Source organism: Athalia rosae, chromosome 6, assembly GCF_917208135.1.
Source record: "Athalia rosae chromosome 6, iyAthRosa1.1, whole genome shotgun sequence".
Lineage (NCBI taxonomy): Eukaryota > Metazoa > Arthropoda > Insecta > Hymenoptera > Athaliidae > Athalia > Athalia rosae.
Window position 1 is genome coordinate 2,997,570 of NC_064031.1, and position 24,813 is coordinate 3,022,382.

Sequence of the window (24,813 nt, forward strand, 5' to 3'; positions counted from 1 at the left end):
GAGTAGTCCTCTTTTTGAATCAACTAGAATTTTGAAAAGCATTCTTTGGCATACGATTAGAGTTGCAAAACTTATTTCAAATTGCAGTTTCAACTTGTTTGAAATTACCGCAAATATGGCGATGAAGAGCTTTTTAAAGCTCACGACCAATGAGGGTGGTTTAGCATGTCACGTGGCAATATTCGTCGACTGCTCGACCCTACATCGCAATGGCCGGGATCGTCTGCTAAAAAGCGTCCGCTGGGTCATTCAGTTTAACTAATGATACCGAGTTTTCTTTAGAATAAATAATAGAATGTTGAGGTCAGCAGTGCGGTTTCTGGCTTCTCCTTGTATCAGGAATAAGCTTGTCTTTCAGAATCCTCTGAGAGAAACAACAACCACTTTAAATATATCTCGAAACCTTCACGCGACCGCGAAATGTCAAAAAGCTGAAGACAAAAAGGCCATGCTCGCCTCTCTTCCTCCAAAAGATGAGGGAACAGCAGGAGAGAAATCGATACAAATTGATCAAATCATGTCAAAGTAAGTTAAGAAAATTAAATATACTATCGTTTCGAACTTTGTGATTGTTGAGAGGTTATGTTTTTTATTTTTGTTCACTATCTTATTTCATCCATTTTTCCCATAAGTTTGAGTTTTTGCCCTCAATTTTTTTCCATTAAAATTTTTGCCTGTTGACTAGCACATGATTTTCGTAATTATGAATTTCATTTTAGAACAGAAATATTCCCCGATGAAAACACACCGTTCAAGCTCTTCGATGGCACGCCATTCAAAGACCTGCCTATTTGCAACATCCGGGTCTCGCCCAACAACACTATTATCACTATTTCTGATGGAAAAGGTGCATGACTTTTCTGTGATCAGTTGCAAATGTATTGTGCAAATTTTCAATCACTCCATATTCAATTGTGTTGCAGGAGAAGTACACATGCTACATTCCGCCGGTATCGAAGGTTTCAAAAATGCTCGAAAAGGAACTAATATTGCTGCTCAAGCCACTGCCACAAACCTCAGTATCGTGAGTCATCCACTGTTGAAATCGATTACACTTCTATTATTCTAATCCCCAAAACTTTTTAGAGAGCTATCCAGAAAGGGATCAAAACTGTCCGAGTCCGTGTTCGTGGTATAGGTCCAGGCAGAATGGTGAGACAAATCTGATTTTTAATATGAGCATAAAGTTATATCTTTGTCATTTCAGTCTGCAATTAAAGGCCTACAAATTGGAGGAATGAACATCGTTTCTATTACCGACAGCACACGAGTATCTTGGAATCCACCGAGACCAAGAAAGCAAAGGAGATTGTGAGGTACTCAAATATCCGAACAAAAAAAAAACATCGTAGGAATCATCATGCAGCATCAATTATTTTATTTTTCATAAAATTGCATCACTCTTTCAGCAACGATTGTAACTACGATTTTTATCCACATTATTGTTTATTATTTCTTCGAATAAACGTGCCAGAGTATTGCAAAATAAGAATAGGTAGTACTCATTATCTGAAATAATCCCAATTCAGGCGTGTTTCGAATTTTACTTCGTAATCGGAAAATCATTCGGCTCACCTTCAGACAACTAGACATTGAAATATCATACAGCTTCCAGACCCGCAGCCTTAACGGTTTTTGGCACCTCAAGATTATTATCAGTACGGTGGTCTTGAGAGATGCGGGTGCGTCGTACCAAGCGCTGTTAAATGCCGCGTGGGCTAGTGCCTCGCTCTGCCGAGAAATTTCAAGCGTTTTTTAGAGCGAAAAAATGGAGAAATCCAATTTTCAAAACAAAGGTACTCAATCAATATAAATATTCACATGAATCCTGATTTCGTTTCCTTCCCAGTATGAAAACATCATCTGACACATCGTCGCTATCATGTATTGGAAGGCCACGAAGCTTTCGAATTTGAATCCGTTCTGTGAAATACTCGCGAAGTAAATACTTCCAAATTTCATACACGTTTCGGCGTTCGCGTTCATCAACAATAAATACTTACGATGACATACTGGAAACACGTGGTGCAAAATATTCCCGAATATACGACAAAATTGAGGAGCATGAGATGGTTCAAAATACGATCCAAAGTCTCGATGTATCTGATCAAACACACAACGTGCTTTTTATATGCAACGCGGTAGTCTCTACGATGATCGATTTCTTACCGCATAACAGCGCTGTGCTGTTTCACCCAGTTTGAAACCCTTTTCTTGATCTCGATCTCACGAACACCTTCATTTTCCTCTTTCCCATTCGGTAACGCACATTTTGGTATTTCTTCGAGCTCGACTCCCAGAGTTTTGAGTTCGCAGGTCGGAATCATCACCAAACTTACTACGAGAGTATCCCACGTCGCCGTTATCACAGCCGTCAAATAGGCCATAGTCAACTGCAGCACGTAGCCAGACCAAAGATTCGGAAAAGGATTCCAAGCCCTATTATTGCGTGTGAAAATTCAAACTTACTTCTTATTTTTACCTGTAAATTAATCTGGTTGGTTCAGCTTTTGATCCCGCAACCACCCCTATTATCGGAGCACCACAGTAACTGGTTACAGTCAGTAAAACCATAAGCCAGAATCCCAAAGTAATGGTGTTCGAGCGTCTCACGTATTCGTCGATTATTTTCAAGCATCTTTGGTTTCCAGCTTTTCTGACTTTCCGTGTAAAGTCTGTGGCGTGTTCCACCTGCGTTGAAGCGAAACGAAGTAAAATCGAATGAAAATTGAATAATCTGCAGTAGGTCGATCGGGTGGGAAGATCGTTGATTCACCAGTTTGCCTATCGTTTCCCTCATAAAGAGAAAAGAGAGGGCTTTAGCGGTTCCGCTAAAATATAGCAGCGTTATGCAGAGGTTTGCAACAATAGCTTCCAAGTTATTACGTGAAATAATAACGTCGACGAACATGGATGCGGTGAATAGTGCGTAACAAATTGCGTTGAACACCCCAAACGATCTGTGGAGAATCGCGGTCTTTTTGCCAAAAAAACTAACTGGCCACAATCCCTGAAGTTTCATCGATGTGACACTGAGTCTCGTGAATGGATTGTCCGTCATGATTCCTACATACTGAAATGCAAGTCCGAATCGCCCTTCTTTTTATCCCGAAGATTACTTAATCGATAAACCGAAAACCAAGCCGCTCTTTTTATTCCGTAACGTATACCGTAATTAATTTTCTGTCCTCTAGATATGTAATTACGAGGTATGATCGTATAATTGTCCGAAGGAATTTTTTTCACAAAAATTTTACTGCCAGTTACCGGTTTTTTTTTACTTTTCTTTTAATCGTGCAACGCTCTTGAAAATTGTGATATATTTTCCATGCAGCGTGTGAGCAGAGTGTATCGGGAAGTGCAGAAAATCGACTCGGGTGAAACTTCCGGTACCCATACCCTTTCGATCGGGATCCCGCTGTGGGTTAAATTATTAGCAATAGTAAGTGAAATTCCTATTAGTCATTCATGTATTCACATACGTTGGTATTTCGGGCTGATATACACGCCCGACCCCCGATAGTTATGAACGATTCATGGATGGAGCCCCGCTATTACGATTACCGATGGATAAATAAAATATTACACAAGCAGAGCGAGCTCCGCGGGAACGGGTACACAGAGTTTCGGGACTCCCGCAGGCAATGCTCTCAGGATACAGAGGAGAGAGAAGGAGCATCGCGAACACAAGTAGGTGAAGCAGGGTAAATAAATTTCACAAAATTTCACCAGCTACGTTGCACTATCCGTACAGCAAATGGCATACGTTATTTATTGCTCGTCTTAACGACGTCTTAAAAATCTAATTAATTTTCATCTCCTAACAATCGATAAGCTAATTACGTTAAAATGACTAGAAGAGGACGGTGGCGTTGTGCGACCGCCTCAAAAATCGTATGGACCTTAAAATATACGTATGTATTATCACAGATTTTGCCTTTTCAAAAGGTTGATTTCGGTGTTTCAACGTTGAAACGCTCGTTGTTCGATCCAGGAGACGTATTCCGAAATTCTTGTGTAAACGCCGGGAAGTCGGGGACGCGCACAACCGACTCCCGTCGAAACTACACCCACGACCATTGTTTCCGATGTACCCCGACGACCGCGGACCATCAAAGGACCTCCGCTGTCGGCCTGCGAATCAAAAAAAAAACCCAAAGGAATAAATAAAGATTGGTGAGTTACGCGAAACCCCCCCGTGGGCGAAACGAATGATTGTAAAGTGAATTAATTAATTCAGGATACGGAGGGGGGGGAAAAAAAAGAAAAAAATAATGAAGAAAAAAAGGGATTCGCTTACCCAGCAGGAATCTCGACCGCCCTCCTCGTGGCCCGCACACATCTGCTGAGGTTCGACTCGCGTTTTTTTACCTTGACTAGCGTACCACTGCCGACATAAGTTATTTTCCACCACACGTACACCGACCTTCTGAAGGATGTCTGCCCTCTTGTCTGCAAGATATTTATGTAATCCCGCCTCTTATTTGATTTTTTATTTTTATCTTTCTTTTTTTTTTTTTGTTTTCTTTCGTACATTTATTTTTCATCCTCCTTTATATTCGAATCGATTTTATATTACATTCGAAAACTTACGTCTGGATGTGTCTTCTCCTAGCCACCCCCAGCCCGCGGCGATTGCGTTCTCTCCCTCGAAATCGCTGTAGCCGGCGGCACCGTTCGACGACGGAAGGCAGGCCGGTCTGACGCTCTCCGACCAAGAAATCGGTCTGTCTAATTCCAGCAAAGCTATGTCGTCTATGTAACCACCGCATTTGTGTCCAGGGTGAATGAAAACTCTTCTGATACTCTCCTCTCTTGCCGGAGGTACCTCGGGACCCCGCAAATTGTACTCGCCCAACGTGACCCGCAATTGACGCGCCGGTATCTCCGAGGATCCCCTAAAAAGCGGAGACGGAAAGATTCGATGAAGGGGGAACAGATGAAACTGCAACCGGTGGAAAGGGCGGAAGAACGAAAGGAGAGAGAGGGAAAAAAAACGTTCATCCTGTAGGAACTCTAGCGAAATCGGGGTGATATATTATCTTTTAGCATATCGCGTCACCGCTAGATATAACGTGTAGATAGGTACAGAGCTATGGAGCAGCCGTTTTAATTTAGATTTTCACTCGAATCCGGAATAATTAAACTTGTGCGCGCGGCACAACTGGGGGGCGAGTCAATCTCTCTCTCTTTCTCTCTCCGGTCGCTATCCGTGTTGCGCTACACTCTCCATGATACGGTATACAGGTATACTGTACTATCGTTACACGTACACACTCATGCACAAAACCCAAAACTTCGACGTGGTAGAATTCGTAACACACAGACGTACCTGTATCATCATATATACGTGTAATACATAGTTTGTACGGCCCCGTGTGTTGTTGCGCAAGTGGCGAGAGAATTAAACGCGCTTTTGGTACTGTAAACCATGATTGCGCGTAAATTACCAAAGCACTCGGTAATTGCTTGTGGCCCGTGCAAACGTGACGTAACCCTGCAACCGGGGTGGTATACACGTTCACCGTTTTCTCTCTCCCTTTTTTTTTTTTTTTTTTTCTCTCTATTTTTTTTCATCCACCACCCCTTTCTCCGTCCATCTTTCTCTTTCTCTCCTGCACAGCACGGCGCACGCGAGTATCGGATACCTGTATCCGCGTGCGAATAATATACAGCCTCACGATCTCCCGATCTCCTTTAATTCTTCACACTCTTCACCCGCGGCGGACAGCGTCGCGTTGTGGACTAATTTTTCATGTTATATGCAAAAAAACGAGAGAGAGGCGCCGCCCCTTTCCGCAGCCTCGATTATCCCTTCGCGACACGCATATTTATTCCCGAAACGACCTTACAACGATACACGACACGATCGATAATCTCCGTATAATTTGAGCTGCGAGAGGGAATTTTTATTTTTCATCTTTTTCCGGGAGAAACGAAACGCGATATTTTTACTTGGGATATTCGAAAGCTTGGGTTTCGGCAAAAACACACGCAATTACGGTGGTATATTCGTACAGGATTAGGAAAATTTCGATTCGTGGAAATCGAAGTCTTGGTCCTTGTCTCAGGATCATCTTTCGTTTCAGGGGTGGAAAACTTACGAGCACAGACAGTGTCCGGCGGTGAGGATGAACCTGGAATTAACGATTGTTCCGCCGCAGAAATGTCCCCCTTTTCTCGTGATGCTGACAAGCCATGGAAATTCCTTGGGCGCCGCGTTTTCTCCACCTACGATTCGAGCGGCACGCGACCCCGACCCTATCTCTCCGCATGGTACGTCGGCAACTGCAATGGAAAAAAGAAGAAGCTGATATATCAATTTGAGGTATGTAGTTGGGCGGGTCGAATTTGGAACGCGCACGGGCGTTCGGCTTTAGATTTCTAGCAATTGAAAATGTGTGGTGAGAAATTAAAAAATTCACGAAGACAACAATCGGATACCTAATACGATCAGGGCACAGGTGGATATATTTACGATCTCCTCGTGCATCCGTTTTAAATATTTTAATATAAAACCAATCGGTTCTAGCCGGATACCCGCGCCCCCGCTATTTCGAACCTTCGGATAAAACCGCGACGTGGAAATACGTTCTCACCACTGGCTTGAACAGTATACGCTACACACGTATAGGTATAGCATACGTTGGGAACAAATTCGCTTGAAATTTGTGTGGGTTACATCAATAGCGGGACCATCGGGAGTTACCGATATAACCCGGAGCAATATTTGTTTGCCTATGCATTTGTTTCGTTTTAACGATTGATTAAAAATCACTTTTTCTCCAACTACCTGACGATCGTGTTTGCTGGTGGCAAACGAACGATCGGATACAATTTTCATTTCAACAACGCTCCGGTGAAACGTCGTCCCGTTTCATCGACGAGAAAAAAAAAAAGATAATCGCGACAAAGTGAAATAAATTTCATAATGTCTTTCGCTGCGGCGCGTACAGAGGAGGAAAAAAAAAAATAAAAACAAAATAAAAATAACCACTCCCCCGTCATTCCGAGCGCAAATAATTTCAGAGACATCGAGTATACGCGTACATATAATATATATCTGTACGTCGAACGTGACTGAAAATGAAGAAGCGTAGTAATGAAAAAAATTAATGAACCAATTTTTTTTTCTTCCCTTTGTTTTTTTTTTTTTTTTCTCATTCTTCGGTCACGTGATCGAGACATACGCGGCGGCGATATCTCGCCGGAGGTGAGTCTAGACTCCCGTTCCCTCCTCAGTTATACGCCATCCGAGCGAGAGTCGCTACCAATCGGCTTACGTAAGATTTCGTTTGTGCTTTCTTCGCTTCGTGATTACAGTTTCAATTAGACCCCGTGTCCGGCGCCCGTCCGCGCCTCCTTATTTTCCACCCCTGCCCCTCATTTCATCCCCATTTCAACCACCGACGTTAACCACGCACACCGTTCGAAAGCCCATCACGTACACCCACGAACGAGTTACGCGTATAGGTATATAGGTAATACCGAAGCGGCAAATCCCGACGAATATCGCGCAGGTTTCTCTCTACGTGTATATATGTATATATAACGCGAAACCTCCTCGCGCCGTATATACATCCGTGGTCCACACTGATTGCCAACCGACCTCCTCCCCTCTAATCCCGTCCTCCTCATTCTACCCTAATTTCATCGCTTCCAATACGACCGCGTAATAGTCTCTTCCTAAAGGTACTGCTATAGCAGTAATTCTTCACCGCGTAATTAAAACCACGTTCGCATGTACGATATAATGTTATTATATATATATACGTATATCCGTCTGTCTATTACATAAAAGGGGAAGCGCAACAGCTGCGGGTTATTATCAGATTTTATATGTTATCGATATAATAATGGTACGATTTTTCATTTACATAAACTTTTTCCACCTATACGGGGTTTGCATTTCTCTGTTTTTTTCATTTTTCTGAATTTTATTCCCTCTTTTTCGCAAAGGGGGGTGCGGGGTCGCGATCGGGTTCGTCTTTGTAAAACGACGATAGCGCGGATAATTGCCGATGTTCCTTGGGTGGAATTTTGGTGTCAATGCGAGTGGGATTCGGTCGTGTGGAATTTAACTTCCTGTAGTATATATAGGGAGGGGGGGGGGGGGGGGGGGGGCGTAACCCGGATACGCGAAATCTCTGTCACCGCAATCCCTATTCCGGAGCTAACTCCTCTACCCCTTTCCCTCCCCCTCCCTTGGACCGTTCCTCCCCTGCGTCGTTTCACACCTCGGTTGATTAATTCGACCGGCAACGGTACGGCGGGCTCCTCTCGATCGTTCTTCGCTCTCCCTGCAGAGATTCCGTATGTAATATATAGGTATATCCTGTGTATATATATACACATGTATATTTGCACCCGTAGTATATACACAAGTACACAGTGGCATTATATGCACATATAACGACAAACTGTGTATATATACGGATGTCCCGAGTCCTGCAGGATACGCAGGCGCCTTCCCCGTCCCCGGGGGAATTTAGAGCTACGAGCGAGAATTCAACCCAGGGTGGTTTTCATCCCCCCCCCCCCCCTCCGACGCTTTCCACTTCCTACTTCTCCCGTTTCTCCCACCACCGCCGCCGCCACCACCCTCACGGCTGACATTCGCGGATGACTAATAGACGTGTCAAATACAGACGGACCTCCGACCATCCCCCAACCCCCGAATCCCGCGAATGAACGACGATAATGTGCCGATGCCTGCACGACCGAAATTCATACATATACCACCTGTATTTCTATGTATATATCTATATATAGAAATATATATTTAGGTATGTACCATCAGGGGGATTCGGATATCAAGCGAAATTATCGTCATTATTTTGAAACGCAATCGCGGAAAATTAACTTTTCATTAGAGAACTGTTGACTCAGGTATAATTTATAGTTTGAATTTCCTTCGGCAATCTTCCTATTATAGGTACGGTGTATGAGTGTACAGGTGTATATATACTTCATACATCAAAGTTGATTTCTCTTATTTTCCAGAAAACGGGTCGGAAAAACTTTGGAACGATCGTTGAGAAATTATTCCGTCACGGGTTCATAATTATGGTCCGAACAAATCGACGGAGAATCCTTCAAGGATTCGTGCTTTCGGATTCAATTTTTCACAATCGCTGTTTTCTCCTTCCGTTTTGAGGAAAAAAGGAACCGAACAATTTTTGTTTCTTCTAACGCGGATGTAACGCGCGGTTTACGTAATTGGTGATTATTCTTTTTTTTTTTTTCTTTTCCATCACACGTACGAGGTACACGCATCGGTTTGTTGTATCAACAGCGAAATGATATTTGCGAGGTGAATTTAAACGAAATCATGCGCCTAGTCGCGTCGGTCCGAGTCAACGCACTATTTAGACCTTGCGGAATATTTAGAAATGCTCAGGGTCTAGGTGCAGACTACACCGATCGTTGTATTCGTACGGCGGTTCACTCGCACCAGGAAGGTCGCTGAAATATTTTTGGACTTTGTATAAATTTATTTATTTATTTATTTTTTCTCTCTCTCGTTAACAAACGCTAACCGCGACCTGCATCGTTACAAGCGCATTATTTTATAATCTCCGTGACGCGTTAACGAAATATTTTCCGTTTCGATTCAATTTTCGCGTACAACGTGCGATTATCGAAAACTTTGAGAAAATTATTCCGACGTAGTTCGGAGAGAAAAATTGCCCAATAATTCTCGTCTCGTATCTTTCGTTCTTCGGATCGGAAATCGTTGGAGATGATCGATAAAGGATTGGATAACAGCTTCGCGGGACGAAGAAGACTACGAATTTCTAACTGACGCAAAATCCCATGCCAAAACGTTCGAGACGCGAGCTCATATCCATCCATCCATCCCCATAAACGGTTCGCATCCGTCTTCGTTCGGTAACTGTGAGTACGAGTTCATGTATATTATAAGAACGAAAACAATTCGCTGCGATTCATCCCTCGGTCTTGATCGTTTCGATATTTCTCATCGCGAAAAAAAAAATTACACCGAAGACAACGGGGAAAAGACGTACGTTTTTTTTATTCCTTCTTTCTTTTTGTTTTCTCTTCGTTTCAAATCGCAAAACTAAAAAACGAAAATCGAGAATTCGGGGAATAAGTTACGTTCAATAGGAATGGACTCACGGTTAGTGTAGGCGTTCACATTTGAGGGCGAATCGATCCAGATGAATAACGTGAAGACGACGATCATCCCTCGACGGGTCGTTACCGTCAAACTACACGATGTTGTCATTTCGTACGACGGGTATTGAAAGTATATTTTTTCTCCGTTCTATTTTTTTTTATTACAAAACTATTTATTCGTGTCGTTCTATCCGTACGGAGGAGCGTCGGCGCTTCGATATCGAAGCCCTCTCGTACGGAGATGAAGAAAAAATTTGTCACGTATTACGAGCTGCACGGTGTTCTTTATACCTCCGATATCTGCTGCATCTTCTCCCACCCCCCTTTGGAAAATAAAAACGAAAAAAGAAGCGGAAAAAAAAAAAAATAAAAAAGATTCCGCGTACGACTCCCCCACCTTTTATCATATACCAACACGCGACTCGTATTGTATTGCAGGTGCTGTACTCATCGTCGAGGGCATCCCGTCCCCCCCCCCCCCCCCCCCTGACGGTCGACTATATCGAGCGATATGGAGGTGCACAAAATCCACGGGTATTTGTGTTACAACGCCGAAAATCACAACTGACGAATCGGTGAGGGCACACCCGTCGCGCGCGGACCTCCAAAGTATCATTACATCAAGGATAACAGGTCGACGACGTTCCTGTGGGCGCGACACTTGGGAGTTTAACGAACGAACGGAGGGACGCGTCGGAACCAGGTAATTTCGCAGCTTTGACTATTTTTTTTTTTCTCTATCGTAAGTAAGCTCGACGGTCGCGATTCCGAAAACGTCGCAAATTATTCCTGTGTGAGAGAAAACAAAAAAAAAAAAATAACAAAAAAAAAAAAATAGCCCAGATGCGTCAACTTCCAGTTATCCTGGCGTGGATCCTTTTTCTGACGTTCGTACGATCGCCGTGACTTTTAAACGATTGTCGAATCAGAGGTAACCGGACTACTAGAATTTTAACTGCGACACGAAAAATCAATCAATTAATCGGTTGTTCGATTAATTCCATCTCTCACGGACAAATTATAAATGTAGAGAGGTGGTATCCGATCGGATCGTGTGTCAAGGCGGAAAGAGTCGAACGGGGGGGTACGAATGTAATAATTCAATCGTGCGATTTAAATGCCATTATGAGGCTATTTTAAAATTTTTTTTGTATCCAGTAGATAACTACTATTCTCTAGGAATTCGAATGTAATACATCGGGCGAATGATGGCCGAATAATTTATACCGGTGCCAACGACACCGCAAGGTTATTCTGTTACAGTAGTCAATTTTCAGAAGAAGAAGAAGAGAGAGAAAAAAAAAAAATAATTGTGAAAAAAAAAAGAACCGCCGAATAGATAGGAGAAAAAGAAACTAAACGAAAAGGCTAACCCAGTGCACTTGAACCACTGATACACATGCGCCTGTACGTTACGTTATACATACGTATATACGAACAACGTATAAGGAATAAATTATATTCTGCAACGTATTTATCTGAAATTTATCCGCATACACGCACGACTATACGTTACACTTGAACAGCTTTCGAATACATATCCGATATGCTGCCGCACTGCAGCTATGTGTAATGTAATCCTTACGAAAGACAATAAGCCCGGTGTTGTACCGATACGAAATGTAAATTTGCTTTTTTTTATTTTCTCTCTCTCTCTCTCTCTTTTTGTTTTATCTCCGAAAGTGAGTTACGTGTTGCATTCGAATACGAATAAGAGTTTGATAATTGACACCGAGAACTTGAAAAGGGGGTGTGGCATAATTTTTTTCATAACACGACGGGCGCATCGGTATATGAGAAAATAAAAAGAAAATGCGAAAAAAAAAAAAATCAATACCCGTGGCAAAGAAATCATTGTGACGCAATATGATAATAACTGGAGGGAAATCGAAAGAGCGTACATCACGTAACATTGAGATGATTCTTTGAGTAGGTACGTGCTATAACGACGAGAATAATAGAGCGTAGGTCGAGGCGACCAGCGTGTTTATGCTCACAATTAAACGTTCCCAAGGTAAATCGTTCGAGTTCTGCCTGCATGTCGAGATCCGTCGATTATTCGTCCGTTCGGTTTTTTCATTATTTTTGTTATTCTCGATTTCGAGCACGTTTCGCGCACACCGCGCTCGGCATTGAATTCGTCGCGTTTACCTTTTTTCCTACGAGTTCCAGTCAGTCGTGACGGGAGTGTTCGGGTTGCCGGCGATATCTGCCCAGAGATCGTTGCTCGAGTGACGCAGCGCCGTAACTGTGTGCAGCAGCAGCATGTAGGTAACGCTTACTTACCTGTCGACTATCTCGGATTAGTAAATAACAATTTGCATACACTACCTGCTTAGAACTATCCTGCGCTCTAAGGTCAATAGCATAGGGGCCCCCGTGGTCCAGTGGCGTAAGCCGAAACCGATACACAAGCTGTTTCCGTATTCTATTCAAACACTACGTGCGAGATACCACCTTGGCTCCGATACTTGCGGGTATACATTCGAGTTAACGCCGTTCATTTTTCAGCTGAATAAATCCTTGCCGTCGGGCTAACCGATCGGTATATTTGAAAAACTCATTCCGAAACCATCATTGTCGGCTTAAGTTTTTTTAATCGATCATTCTTCATCGTCATTGGTTCGCTTCTGTTTCATTTTCGAATAGAGGGGAGTTACGGGAATCGTATGGGGTTTGAATTTCTTTTGCGATTTGGGATCGATTTCTGTAACGTAATGATTTTTATCGCGTACGAGCATCGGTTCGAATGACGATGACCTTATCGTGGAAAAAACGATGGCCGTGTGATGCGACGAACGTCATTCGCTTGTTACTCGTAGGTATAACGGGTGTGCCGATGCTTATATATTCGAAATTCACACATCGACGACGGATGTAACAAAAGCTAACAATGAACCGATACGATTTTACACGGCTATTATAATGCGACGCGTCATCGCGTATGATCGATTGTTATTATTAATTAGCGCTCAATAAGAGCGTTGTAAGGTTTACTCGACCACAATAATTCCGACAATAATAAAGCGCGAGCTCCAATGTCAGTACGTTGATAAGCTATAAACCCAGTTCACGGGCGACCTAGTCCCGGTGCCCTGGAAAAGCGATCGAACGCACACGTGCGCGGTACGGTAGAAATACGTGAGTTCTGCAGCCTCCAAAAGATATTGTGTTGCACGAGAATAACTCGGAAAAGCTAATTCTAACGCACACGCGAAATCAGGTGTACACCGCGTACTCGTGTATAAAAGAGATAACTCAAAAACAAAAAAAAACAAAAAAAGTAAAAGTAAAGGGAACCGTGAAAAAATCACAGAGCGGGAGAACGGGAGGGAACGTGGATCGGAGTGAGAGAGGGCGGCAGACCCGCGTTTCCTACGGGGGTTGAAAAAGAAGGCGACGAACCTCGGACGGTGCAAAACCGGCGAGCGGGGTGAAACGCGGAGTGGAACTACGAGGCTCAAAGTCAAAGCCAAAGCCAGAGCTAAAGGCAAAGGCAAAGCTAAAGCCTGTGGTTTTACAGCATACAGTATATAATCCGCTATGTAACATCTATCTACCACCCACACGTGACGCGAACGGGTATGCGTGCCTGGATCTACCGAAGCATTCATAACGATGGGAACGCGTGTCGCGAAGGAACGGGCGAAGCCGTACGAAAGCGCGTTGTACGGTATGATTACGGGGAAGATGGAGAAATGCAGGTTACACACCTTCCAGGCATTTTGTATCGTATTATCATAAGAGGTGGATGGATGGATGGATGGATAGATGATATCGCAGCGTGAGGAATTTCGGCTACGGATCTAGAGAAATTATCCCATGTACGTACGTTACCTACGTCTATCCGCCGCGCGCACATAAGTATAACCCACGATCGGGTTATAATCCTACAAGTGAGATTATAGGCGTAACAATTTGTAGCTGAGCCCGGCGAGCTACTATACGGCGGCCCTCGGTCTCTCAGGGATACGTATACATCGGGTGTTGGGGTTGAGGGAAGATTATCCAAAGATTATCCCAAGGATAGCGTTTCTGTTTAACGATAATTGACCCCCCCCCCCCCCCCCCCCCCCAGTGAAACTGGATTACCAGTTGAAATCGGATCATCCCCAACGGCAGCGGCACCGCCGCGTTTATGACTCGGGGTAAAAAAGGAGACGAGGACGAGAGGGAGGAGGGCGAGCGAGGCGGAGGTGGTGCGTGCCTTAATTTTGGTAAGTCGCGAGGCGCGTCGCGTCGCGTCGCCCGACTCTTTGAATATATTTGCATGAAACGTGGTGTACGTATCCGTACCTACCTACCTATCAACCTGCTTGCCCGCCCGCCTGCCTACCTTCTGCAACAACTGAGGTACTGCAACGACACGGTTGCATAAATTAAACCCAAGAGAGAAAGAGAGAGAGACTCTCGAGGTTGCGGTTTGACGCGTCTCGACGTTCTGCATTTTGCATTTTGCATTTTCTATCTGCATCTCCATATCACACCCGTTTAACCACGCGGAGGAGGACTTTCGTATTCTATAATATGCTCGCGTATGTATAGCATTTTGTCGGTACTTCGTATCATTTTTTTTTTTGTTTCCGTTTCTCTTCTCACCTCTCTATTCTCCGTTCTTCTCTTTTACCTTGGCCCCACCGACGTTTGCATGTGTCCCCTCGACTGCGCAATTCGTTGAACATGAATCGCGCGTAATGTATACGTCGATTGTGCAACTTGTTCTTTTTTTATAGACCTATATATCGCGCTGCACTTTATTGCACTCGTTGCAGTTCTGTGCCAATTTAACAACCACGGACGAAACCGTAATGATATGACATGAACATCTACCAGAAGTCTACGCTTTCACTTTTGCTTCTTTGATTTTTCGTCGAAATCGCGCACTGACAATGAGTCCAAAAATCAGATATTAAGAGCTATGCTGATCTATCTATTGAATTGAAATATAAAGAGAGAATTGAATTGAAATATCTAGATGGAATAATTGAATCGTGGACACGATCAATTTCGAAGATGAATCGATATAGTGTGCAAATTTGAAAAACAGCAGATGAAAGGTGATATTTTTTTTTTTCTTTTTGGTAGATGACCATTGCGTGACGGAACCGAATCAGGACATCAACGAGTCTCTCCAAAGATCGACGCCTCTCCATCCTGATGATGATCAGATGATGGATCTGCAACACATGAGACGTACAACACCTTCCTTTTGCGGAGGTATGTTTCATCTAATTTATCCCTTTCGAGAGTCCATAGTATATTCGAACATTTAGAGTCTGCGTATATGAATTGCACCCCCTTGAAAAAAATGTTCAAAATCCTCTTTAAAAAATCAGATCACCCAGCATTACCCAATAGACTTGGTAAATTCATACACGCCCATAATAAAATTCATCAGACACGCCAATGAGGCAAGACAATAATTTATTATCATATAACTTGGTACAATTTATTAAAATTCAAACGTCTTACACTTTATATACTGATCATAAAATAAGTCATACATTAGGTAAGCTATGTAATCAGTTAACTAATTGTATATTTGTTATTTATGTTACAGGTCGCATATCCTCCGACGTCATTGACCCCCTGGACTTCCCCTGTTCATCAGGGGGAGTCCAGGGACCCGTCCCCTGGGACTGCGCGGCCTCCCACCGCCCCCGGGGTCCCAGGGGACCCAGTCCCCGAGGACATGTCTTCGGGGATGCGGTATCCCCGCTGGAGGGGATGCCATATCCCGAGGGACATGTGCTCGGGAACTGGTCTTCGGGGACACGTGTCCCCCCAGGGACACGTCCCCGGGGATGCGGTATCCCCGCTGGAGGGGATGCCGGGTCCTTGGGGGCGTGGCCTTGGGGGAATACGCGTCCTCGAAAATCCCGGGAAAAGGAGGTCCCAAGCGGTCACTCGTTTTCTTGATTTCTCTAGAGAAACGAAAAACAAAGTGTCCGCTTGGGACCTCCTTTTCCCGGGATTTTCGAGGACGCGTATTCCCCCAAGGCCACGCCCCCAAGGACCCGGCATCCCCTCCAGCGGGGATACCGCATCCCCGGGGACGTGTCCCTGGGGGGACACGTGTCCCCGAAGACCAGTTCCCGAGCACATGTCCCTCGGGATATGGCATCCCCTCCAGCGGGGATACCGCATCCCCGAGGACATGTCCTCGGGGACTGGGTCCCCTGGGACCCCGGGGGCGGTGGGAGGCCGCGCAGTCCCAGGGGACGGGTCCCTGGACTCCCCCTGATGAACAGGGGAAGTCCAGGGGGTCATAACTGCGGCGACAGCATCTCCGAGTACCTGGAATATACGAAAAATGCATTATTAATGACGTAATATAAGAATATGTTATCAGAAATATTATATTCTATGTCAATATGTTAGTTGAATGTTATATTACATTATCTGTTAATATATTACTGCCAATGTGATGTTACAATATATTACATTGAATATATATTTATAATATACTCTAACTTATATCGTACTGATACTTATTTCCTACCTGCAAACAAATTGTGCGATGCCATGTGACTACTGCCCTTCGTGGTTGGGAGTTGAATGAGTAATGCGATGCACTAGGCACCGTGATGATTGATTGAAAGCCTGGAATAAATGTCATCTAAGTAATGGAGTGAAATTGTAAACCTGAACCTAAGATATATGAATAAAAATTGGTTGACGATATAATAGCGGAGATCATTTCTCGACCTATGATAAATTCCCAAATCCTGCATATAGACGAATCATAGTATTCGAACGCAGGGACCACTATCCCGCACTTCAGAACATCATGATTAATCAAGTACTAACATGAGAGTTCATCAACGTGTGATTAATTATACCTAATTGTTCGAAATTTCAACGAAAAAGAATATTCTTAGTATAAAGTTACGGCGCCAACTTTCTCTATTCTGCATACGAGTGAATTTGGACACCAGATCCAGATTCCCGAGATCGCAAAATATGAATACTTCACATTTTGACCCGAACAAATGGTAAGCCTATAGCCTTAGGATTTTCTTAAAATTTGAGACGATGTTCAATAATTTTTTTCAAAGAGTTTTCTATGCTATTCTGATATATTTTGATCTCAGGAATCCAAATTCGCAAGTTAAAATGATCTATCTTTAAAATTGACCGAGTTATCGCCAGTTTATTGGTCCAAAATGTAAAAAATCGAGGATATACCGATGAAATTCATTCCTAACTCAATTCAGTCGACGTATTTGTGTTCCTTGTGCCAAAATACACAAGAAAAGTGCCCCGCATTTTATTTTAGGAATACTTCACATTTTGACCCGAGAAAGTGGTAAGCCTATAGCCTTAGGATTTTCTTAAAATTTGAGACAATGTTCAATAATTTTTTTCAAAGAGTTTTCTATGCTATTCTGATATATTTTGATCTCAGGAATCCAAATTCGCAAGTTAAAATGATCTATCTTTAAAATTGACCGAGTTATCGCCAGTTTATTGGTCCAAAATGTAAAAAATCGAGGATATCTCGATGAAATCCATTCCTAACTCAATTCAGTCGACGTATTTGTGTTCCTTGTGCCAAAATACACAAGAAAAGTGTCCCGCATTTTATTTTAGGAATACTTCACATTTTGACCCGAAAAAATGGTAAGCCTATAGCCTTAGGATTTTCTTAAAATTTGAGACAATGTTCAATAATTTTTTTCAAAGAGTTTTCTATGCTATTCTTATGTATTTTGATCTCAGGAATCCAAATTCGCAAGTTAAAATGATCTATCTTCAAAATTGACCGAGTTATCGCCAGTTTATTGGTCCAAAATGTAAAAAATCGAGGATATCTCGATGAAATCCATTCCTAACTCAATTCAGTTGACGTATTTGTGTTCCTTGTGCCAAAATACACAAGAAAAGTGTCCCGCATTTTATTTTAGGAATACTTCACATTTTGACCCGAGAAAGTGGTAAGCCTATAGCCTTAGGATTTTCTTAAAATTTGAGACAATGTTCAATAATTTTTTTCAAAGAGTTTTCTATGCTATTCTGATATATTTTGATCTCAGGAATCCAAATTCGCAAGTTAAAATGATCTATCTTTAAAATTGACCGAGTTATCGCCAGTTTATTGGTCCAAAATGTAAAAAATCGAGGATATACCGATGAAATTCATTCCTAACTCAATTCAGTCGACGTATTTGTGTTCCTTGTGCCAAACAACACAAGAAAAGTGTCCCGCATTTTATTTTAGGAATACTTCACATTTTGACCCGAAAAAATGGTAAGCCTATAGCCTTAGGATTTTCTTAAAATTTGAGACAATGTTCAATAATTTTTTTCAAAGAGTTTTCTATGCTATTCTTATGTATTTTGATCTCAGGAATCCAAATTCGCAAGTTAAAATGATCTATCTTCAAAATTGACCGAGTTATCGCCAGTTTATTGGTCCAAAATGTAAAAAATCGAGGATATCTCGATGAAATCCATTCCTAACTCAATTCAGTCGACGTATTTGTGTTCCTTGTGCCAAAATACACAAGAAAAGTGCCCCGCATTTTATTTTAGGAATACTTCACATTTTGACCCGAGAAAGTGGTAAGCCTATAGCCTTAGGATTTTCTTAAAATTTGAGACAATGTTCAATAATTTTTTTCAAAGAGTTTTCTATGCTATTCTGATATATTTTGATCTCAGGAATCCAAATTCGCAAGTTAAAATGATCTATCTTTAAAATTGACCGAGTTATCGCCAGTTTATTGGTCCAAAATGTAAAAAATCGAGGATATCTCGATGAAATCCATTCCTAACTCAATTCAGTCGACGTATTTGTGTTCCTTGTGCCAAACAACACAAGAAAAGTGTCCCGCATTTTATTTTAGGAATACTTCACATTTTGACCCGAAAAAATGGTAAGCCTATAGCCTTAGGATTTTCTTAAAATTTGAGACAATGTTCAATAATTTTTTTCAAAGAGTTTTCTATGCTATTCTTATGTATTTTGATCTCAGGAATCCAAATTCGCAAGTTAAAATGATCTATCTTCAAAATTGACCGAGTTATCGCCAGTTTATTGGTCCAAAATGTAAAAAATCGAGGATATCTCGATGAAATCCATTCCTAACTCAATTCAGTCGACGTATTTGTGTTCCTTGTGCCAAAATACACAAGAAAAGTGCCCCGCATTTTATTTTAGGAATACTTCACATTTTGACCCGAGAAAGTGGTAAGCCTATAGCCTTAGGATTTTCTTAAAATTTGAGACAATGTTCAATAATTTTTTTCAAAGAGTTTTCTATGCTATTCTGATATATTTTGATCTCAGGAATCCAAATTCGCAAGTTAAAATGATCTATCTTTAAAATTGACCGAGTTATCGCCAGTTTATTGGTCCAAAATGTAAAAAATCGAGGATATACCGATGAAATTCATTCCTAACTCAATTCAGTCGACGTATTTGTGTTCCTTGTGCCAAACAACACAAGAAAAGTGTCCCGCATTTTATTTTAGGAATACTTCACATTTTGACCCGAAAAAATGGTAAGCCTATAGCCTTAGGATTTTCTTAAAATTTGAGACAATGTTCAATAATTTTTTTCAAAGAGTTTTCTATGCTATTCTTATGTATTTTGATCTCAGGAATCCAAATTCGCAAGTTAAAATGATCTATCTTCAAAATTGACCGAGTTATCGCCAGTTTATTGGTCCAAAATGTAAAAAATCGAGGATATCTCGATGAAATCCATTCCTAACTCAATTCAGTCGACGTATTTGTGTTCCTTGTGCCAAAATACACAAGAAAAGTGTCCCGCATTTTATTTTAGGAATACTTCACATTTTGACCCGAAAAAATGGTAAGCCTATAGCCTTAGGATTTTCTTAAAATTTGAGACAATGTTCAATAATTTTTTTCAAAGAGTTTTCTATGCTATTCTTATGTATTTTGATCTCAGGAATCCAAATTCGCAAGTTAAAATGATCTATCTTCAAAATTGACCGAGTTATCGCCAGTTTATTGGTCCAAAATGTAAAAAATCGAGGATATACCGATGAAATTCATTCCTATCTCAATTCAGTCGACGTATTTGTGTTCCTTGTGCCAAACAACACAAGAAAAGTGTCCCGCATTTTATTTTAGGAATACTTCACATTTTGACCCGAAAAAATGGTAAGCCTATAGCCTTAGGATTTTCTTAAAATTTGAGACAATGTTCAATAATTTTTTTCAAAGAGTTTTCTATGCTATTCTTATGTATTTTGATCTCAGGAATCCAAATTCGCAAGTTAAAATGATCTATCTTCAAAATTGACCGAGTTATCGCCAGTTTATTGGTCCAAAATGTAAAAAATCGAGGATATCTCGATGAAATCCATTCCTAACTCAATTCAGTCGACGTATTTGTGTTCCTTGTGCCAAAATACACAAGAAAAGTGTCCCGCATTTTATTTTAGGAATACTTCACATTTTGACCCGAGAAAGTGGTAAGCCTATAGCCTTAGGATTTTCTTAAAATTTGAGACAATGTTCAATAATTTTTTTCAAAGAGTTTTCTATGCTATTCTGATATATTTTGATCTCAGGAATCCAAATTCGCAAGTTAAAATGATCTATCTTTAAAATTGACCGAGTTATCGCCAGTTTATTGGTCCAAAATGTAAAAAATCGAGGATATACCGATGAAATTCATTCCTAACTCAATTCAGTCGACGTATTTGTGTTCCTTGTGCCAAACAACACAAGAAAAGTGTCCCGCATTTTATTTTAGGAATACTTCACATTTTGACCCGAAAAAATGGTAAGCCTATAGCCTTAGGATTTTCTTAAAATTTGAGACAATGTTCAATAATTTTTTTCAAAGAGTTTTCTATGCTATTCTTATGTATTTTGATCTCAGGAATCCAAATTCGCAAGTTAAAATGATCTATCTTCAAAATTGACCGAGTTATCGCCAGTTTATTGGTCCAAAATGTAAAAAATCGAGGATATCTCGATGAAATCCATTCCTAACTCAATTCAGTCGACGTATTTGTGTTCCTTGTGCCAAAATACACAAGAAAAGTGCCCCGCATTTTATTTTAGGAATACTGCACATTTTCACCCGAAAAAATGGTAAGCCTATAGCCTTAGGATTTTCTCAAAATTTCAGAAAATGTTCAATAATTTTTTCTAAAGAGTTTCCCATGCTATTTTTATGTATATTGATCTCAGGAATCCAAATTTGCAAGTTGAAATGATCTATCCTCAGAATTCACCATACCATTAATTTGGACAGTAAAAAAGGCTTCCGGACTACTAATTAATCGAGTAACTGTTCAAAATACTACTAATAATAATCGATTGATTGAATACTAACAATAAGACAGTCTGCAATTATAGACGCGACGATTGCTTCACATTGACTGTGACAGTACACAGGCATCTGGTATAAATTTATTAATTCAATGAATGAATAAAAAGATAACTCACTAAATCAATCAATAATTGAATGAATGAACCCATAAATTCAAAAGACAATACTAATACTAAAGGAATATAATAATGTGTAACGGACTATGTATGGTTATTCAGAATTCCAACGATAAAAAATATTTCTGCTGCGCAAAATCGTGACCCTCATACTCCCCAATCTAAAATACGGGGAATACAATCGTGAATAATCAAAGTTTTCCATTTTTGCGCAAAGATCTCAATCTTTTTCACTATCGAGTTTAATCCTTATTCAAAATCTATCAAAATTCCACGTTCACGTCACATTACCACCAGCTCAAATTTTTTTAAACGAATCGCTGACCGATCGGAAGCCCGGACATACGATGGTCACGGTAAAAACATTATATGCTCACCAGTGCTTGTGGAAAAATCTCCGAATCACGCAATTCACAAAATTTCCAATGATATAGGTCTTCCAGTAGCTACCGATTGTCCAGTAATTGTAAAAAATATGTAGATCAAACGAAACACTCCTTCCCGAGTCACTGCTCAATTAAAACTGAACCCTGGACTCATTGTCAACCAAATATATGGCGTTGTAGTAACCGCGTACTAATCCGTTACTAATCCTTACCGAAAAATATGTTTCTCTCTCCTCGCTAGCATCTTCCGTCTCTTCTCAAAGGACGTACGTACGCGCTCGCATCGATGTCGCTCCTGATGACGACGTCGCTTCGGCTGTTGCGGCCATACTGCCGTTGCTTAGAAAAAGAAGGATCTAGGTACGAGGTACTCCGATGAGCGAATACCGAATCACGTGTTCGCAATCGACTGTTTCAAGATGACTCGAAGGGATTCAGCTTCACTCCGGTATTTTTTGGTCCGGGTAGAAATTTTTCCAATGTGGCTATTTTCGAAATTTTTCGTTCTCTGAAAATTCGTCGCATATTCCGTGGAGAAAGTTTCCGTGAACTTTTTCCATGGAAAACTCAACGAGGGTGTCAATAGCTTCATTTTCCTTTCCTCAATGTTTTTATGCGATCTTTTTTCCAAGCACACGGACAACTTATCGAGAAACAAAACTTTGTTCATTATTTTGATTTTTATCAATAATGATTTTGTTTTTTATTACAATTTATTTAGCAGAGCTCGGAAAATTATCGTAAGTTGAGTTGTTGAGTATCAAGAGCTATCAGACTCGAGGCAAATAAATCTCACGGGCGCGTTTATTGTGTGAAAATTGTTCTCATAAATCTACCGAAGTTTTTCTCTTTTTTTTTTTTTTTCTGTTCCACTTTTTTTCATAATGTACCCAACGTTCTATTCCGCTATCTTCACTCGTATAACACAATCAGACGCCATCACATGCACCGTACATTCGTATGCGTAGATAACCGAAAGTGCTAGATCCAAAGTTAAAAAATATTCGTGTATTTTACGAGATTCTATCTATGATAAAAAAAAATAAAATAAAATACAAGTAACACGAAAAACATAAACGAAGAAAATTGGACCCGTAGGCGGTCGTATATTATCTGTATTCAACTTTCTCCCCTAGATAACCCCTAGACTCTGGAACGCATCTTTTTTTTCCCTTGCCCTATTTTTCTTTTTTTTACGTCCTGGTGTAAAAAGGGTTAGAAATTATGGTTTCAAGTTACGAGTTTATCTATTCCGCTGCTCTAATTTTTTTCCCATCTTTCCTTTCGAGGGATTATAGATTGCGCCGGCTTTTTTTCGAAGAGAAAAATCTCCGTCCCGCAATAACCGTTTATAAAAGTATTTAACACGTACCAATGATCGTTCGTTCCTAGATCCCACCCCTACGGTGAGTAGTCCCGCAGATTTCACCGCGCGGACGGACTGGAATAAATAAATGACGAGCGATTCCCGGGGGGTTTCGTTCGGTCGGGTGTACACGAGAGACGGTGGGGGTTGCAGGAGTAGTCCCGGAGTTCAACGTGTGCGGGAATGGGGGCGGTTTCGCTCTTGCTCTTGGTACAAGTAGGTACGCCGGTGGGGTAGGAAGGAACAGTTTCTCCGTAGATAGCGCGGAGAGTTATGGTCTCCGGAGCGCGAACGGCCCCGAAGAGAAGAGAGAAGGCGTCCGAGGTAGAAATTTCGAAGGGGATGAAAAAAGAGAGATGAAAAAGGGAAAAAGCGAGAGAGAAGAAGAAGAGGAGAGGAGATGAGATGAGAGGAGGGAAAGATCGGGAGAGAAGTTGGGAGGGGATGGTTTGAGCCCCCGCGCGCTCCCTCGCCTTACAAGTCCGTAATTTTTACCCCCGGACAAGTTAAGAGTAATTTACTGGCTCTCGGTAGACATTATTCGGCTTTGTAGCTTCTCTACACTCCATCCCGAACTTCCCCTTTCTCTTCGCCTGCCCCTACCCCCGCCACCCCCTCTCTTTCCACCTTTTCTCTTCTCCTCTATTTACGCAGGTCTCTTTCGGCATCTCATTCCTTCCTACCCTCCTCCTTTACTTCCTTTCTTCCTTTCTTTCCTCTCTTCTCTGGCTTTTCTTTTTATCTCCCTACCGCACTTCACCCGAAACTCTCGCGAGCTCTGAAGCTCCTCGGCACGGGTTAATTGACTCACATACCCACGGTTTGTCCCGAGTCTACCCTACCACTCTTTACATCACCCCACGCACATCTTACACAGGCTCTAGTTTTGCACGTAGTTAGCCTTTGTGCGAACGGATTTCCACTCTGTATTATAATTGTGACGACGAAGAGAGGCGTTTTGATATACATACGGTGTACATGGATAAAGAATTGCTGGGTAAATTTTGTCAATGTTTCTTTGTATTTTTTTTTTTTGTTTTTTCTCTTTTCTTCAATATATATATATATTAGTATATAAATGAATTAGGCTATAGACATTTGTATTAATTTTTTTTTTTTTTTTTCTTTTTGGTTTTCTTCTACGTATCATTGGACGTATACAGTTTATTTCATAATTTTTATAACCTTGTAGACTTAATCACGTTATAGGGTGTGTAATAACATCGTTTAATCTTTTTTATCATCTCTTCTCGCTGCAGTTATTGTATATAATACATAGCAATTTTTATTTTATTCATTTATTTGTTTCTTTATTCTCCGCCATTTTTGTTCTCCGTTTCTTTATACTAGTAATAATGTAGTAATAGTAGTAGTGGTAGTTAGTACAATAGTAGTTGTACATACTAGTAATAGTTGTAGTAGCAGTAATAGTAGTAGAGTAGGTATTAGTATATCATTAGTTGTTTAATCATAGGATTCGCAAACGC

At 41.3% G+C, this 24,813-nt stretch overlaps 4 protein-coding genes and 1 long non-coding RNA gene across 6 annotated transcripts; 3 read left to right on the forward strand and 2 right to left on the reverse strand.

Annotated features, from left to right (window-relative positions):
• Positions 1-178: 178 nt before the first annotated feature.
• Positions 179-1,489, forward strand: LOC105688706 (28S ribosomal protein S11, mitochondrial). The gene is made up of 5 exons (XM_012405222.3): positions 179-525; positions 720-847; positions 924-1,024; positions 1,087-1,152; positions 1,208-1,489. The coding sequence occupies exons 1-5, from the start codon at positions 296-298 to the stop codon at positions 1,313-1,315; spliced, it is 633 nt and encodes a 210-aa protein (XP_012260645.2). The 5' UTR covers positions 179-295; the 3' UTR covers positions 1,316-1,489.
• On the reverse strand, positions 1,450-3,061 carry LOC105688695 (odorant receptor 30a-like). Its single transcript, XM_012405211.2, has 7 exons — positions 2,777-3,061; positions 2,483-2,691; positions 2,170-2,439; positions 2,004-2,103; positions 1,822-1,923; positions 1,576-1,731; positions 1,450-1,509 (listed from the first exon to the last, which is right to left on the reverse strand). Exons 1-7 carry the CDS (start codon positions 3,059-3,061, stop codon positions 1,450-1,452), a joined length of 1,182 nt encoding a protein of 393 aa, XP_012260634.2.
• Positions 3,062-3,733: 672 nt separating this feature from the next.
• Positions 3,734-12,259, reverse strand: LOC105688703 (transmembrane protease serine 9-like). Of its 2 annotated transcripts, none has more exons than XM_048656627.1 (5): positions 12,138-12,259; positions 6,105-6,288; positions 4,594-4,898; positions 4,301-4,452; positions 3,734-4,134 (listed from the first exon to the last, which is right to left on the reverse strand). In XM_048656627.1, the coding sequence occupies exons 1-5, from the start codon at positions 12,178-12,180 to the stop codon at positions 3,964-3,966; spliced, it is 855 nt and encodes a 284-aa protein (XP_048512584.1). In that variant the 5' UTR covers positions 12,181-12,259; the 3' UTR covers positions 3,734-3,963. The 2 variants fall into 2 exon arrangements, with proteins under 2 accessions (XP_048512584.1, XP_012260641.2); XM_012405218.4 differs by lacking the exon at positions 12,138-12,259 and adding an exon at positions 10,141-10,551.
• Positions 4,034-4,809, forward strand: LOC125501321. The gene is made up of 3 exons (XR_007278853.1): positions 4,034-4,176; positions 4,241-4,467; positions 4,616-4,809. It is a non-coding gene; the product is annotated as an uncharacterized LOC125501321 (long non-coding RNA).
• Positions 12,260-12,322: 63 nt separating the features above from the next.
• Positions 12,323-16,938, forward strand: LOC110117161. The gene is made up of 5 exons (XM_048656845.1): positions 12,323-12,411; positions 14,219-14,357; positions 15,226-15,357; positions 15,701-15,846; positions 16,879-16,938. Exons 2-5 carry the CDS (start codon positions 14,279-14,281, stop codon positions 16,936-16,938), a joined length of 417 nt encoding a protein of 138 aa, XP_048512802.1. The 5' UTR covers positions 12,323-12,411; positions 14,219-14,278.
• Positions 16,939-24,813: the final 7,875 nt, after the last annotated feature.

What these genes read in the sequence shown, in the direction of transcription:
- LOC105688706 (XM_012405222.3), top strand. Translation starts at nt 296, where the DNA reads ATGTTGAGGTCAGCAGTGCGGTTTCTGGCTTCTCCTTGTATCAGGAAT. An exon ending in CTGCCACAAACCTCAGTATC is followed by an intron (nt 1,025 to 1,086) that starts GTGAGTCATCCA and finishes AAAACTTTTTAG; the next exon opens with AGAGCTATCCAGAAAGGGAT. An exon ending in GTATAGGTCCAGGCAGAATG is followed by an intron (nt 1,153 to 1,207) that starts GTGAGACAAATC and finishes TTGTCATTTCAG; the next exon opens with TCTGCAATTAAAGGCCTACA.
- LOC105688695 (XM_012405211.2), bottom strand. Translation starts at nt 3,061, where the DNA reads ATGACGGACAATCCATTCACGAGACTCAGTGTCACATCGATGAAACTT. An exon ending in GGGAAACGATAGGCAAACTG is followed by an intron (nt 2,692 to 2,776) that starts GTGAATCAACGA and finishes GCTTCAACGCAG; the next exon opens with GTGGAACACGCCACAGACTT. An exon ending in CGTGTTTCCAGTATGTCATC is followed by an intron (nt 1,924 to 2,003) that starts GTAAGTATTTAT and finishes AGTATTTCACAG; the next exon opens with AACGGATTCAAATTCGAAAG.
- LOC105688703 (XM_012405218.4), bottom strand. Translation starts at nt 10,249, where the DNA reads ATGACAACATCGTGTAGTTTGACGGTAACGACCCGTCGAGGGATGATC. An exon ending in TGTGAACGCCTACACTAACC is followed by an intron (nt 6,289 to 10,140) that starts GTGAGTCCATTC and finishes TTTCCATTGCAG; the next exon opens with TTGCCGACGTACCATGCGGA. An exon ending in GCCGGACACTGTCTGTGCTC is followed by an intron (nt 4,899 to 6,104) that starts GTAAGTTTTCCA and finishes TCCGCTTTTTAG; the next exon opens with GGGATCCTCGGAGATACCGG.
- LOC110117161 (XM_048656845.1), top strand. Translation starts at nt 14,279, where the DNA reads ATGACTCGGGGTAAAAAAGGAGACGAGGACGAGAGGGAGGAGGGCGAG. An exon ending in TGGTGCGTGCCTTAATTTTG is followed by an intron (nt 14,358 to 15,225) that starts GTAAGTCGCGAG and finishes TCTTTTTGGTAG; the next exon opens with ATGACCATTGCGTGACGGAA. An exon ending in AACACCTTCCTTTTGCGGAG is followed by an intron (nt 15,358 to 15,700) that starts GTATGTTTCATC and finishes TTTATGTTACAG; the next exon opens with GTCGCATATCCTCCGACGTC.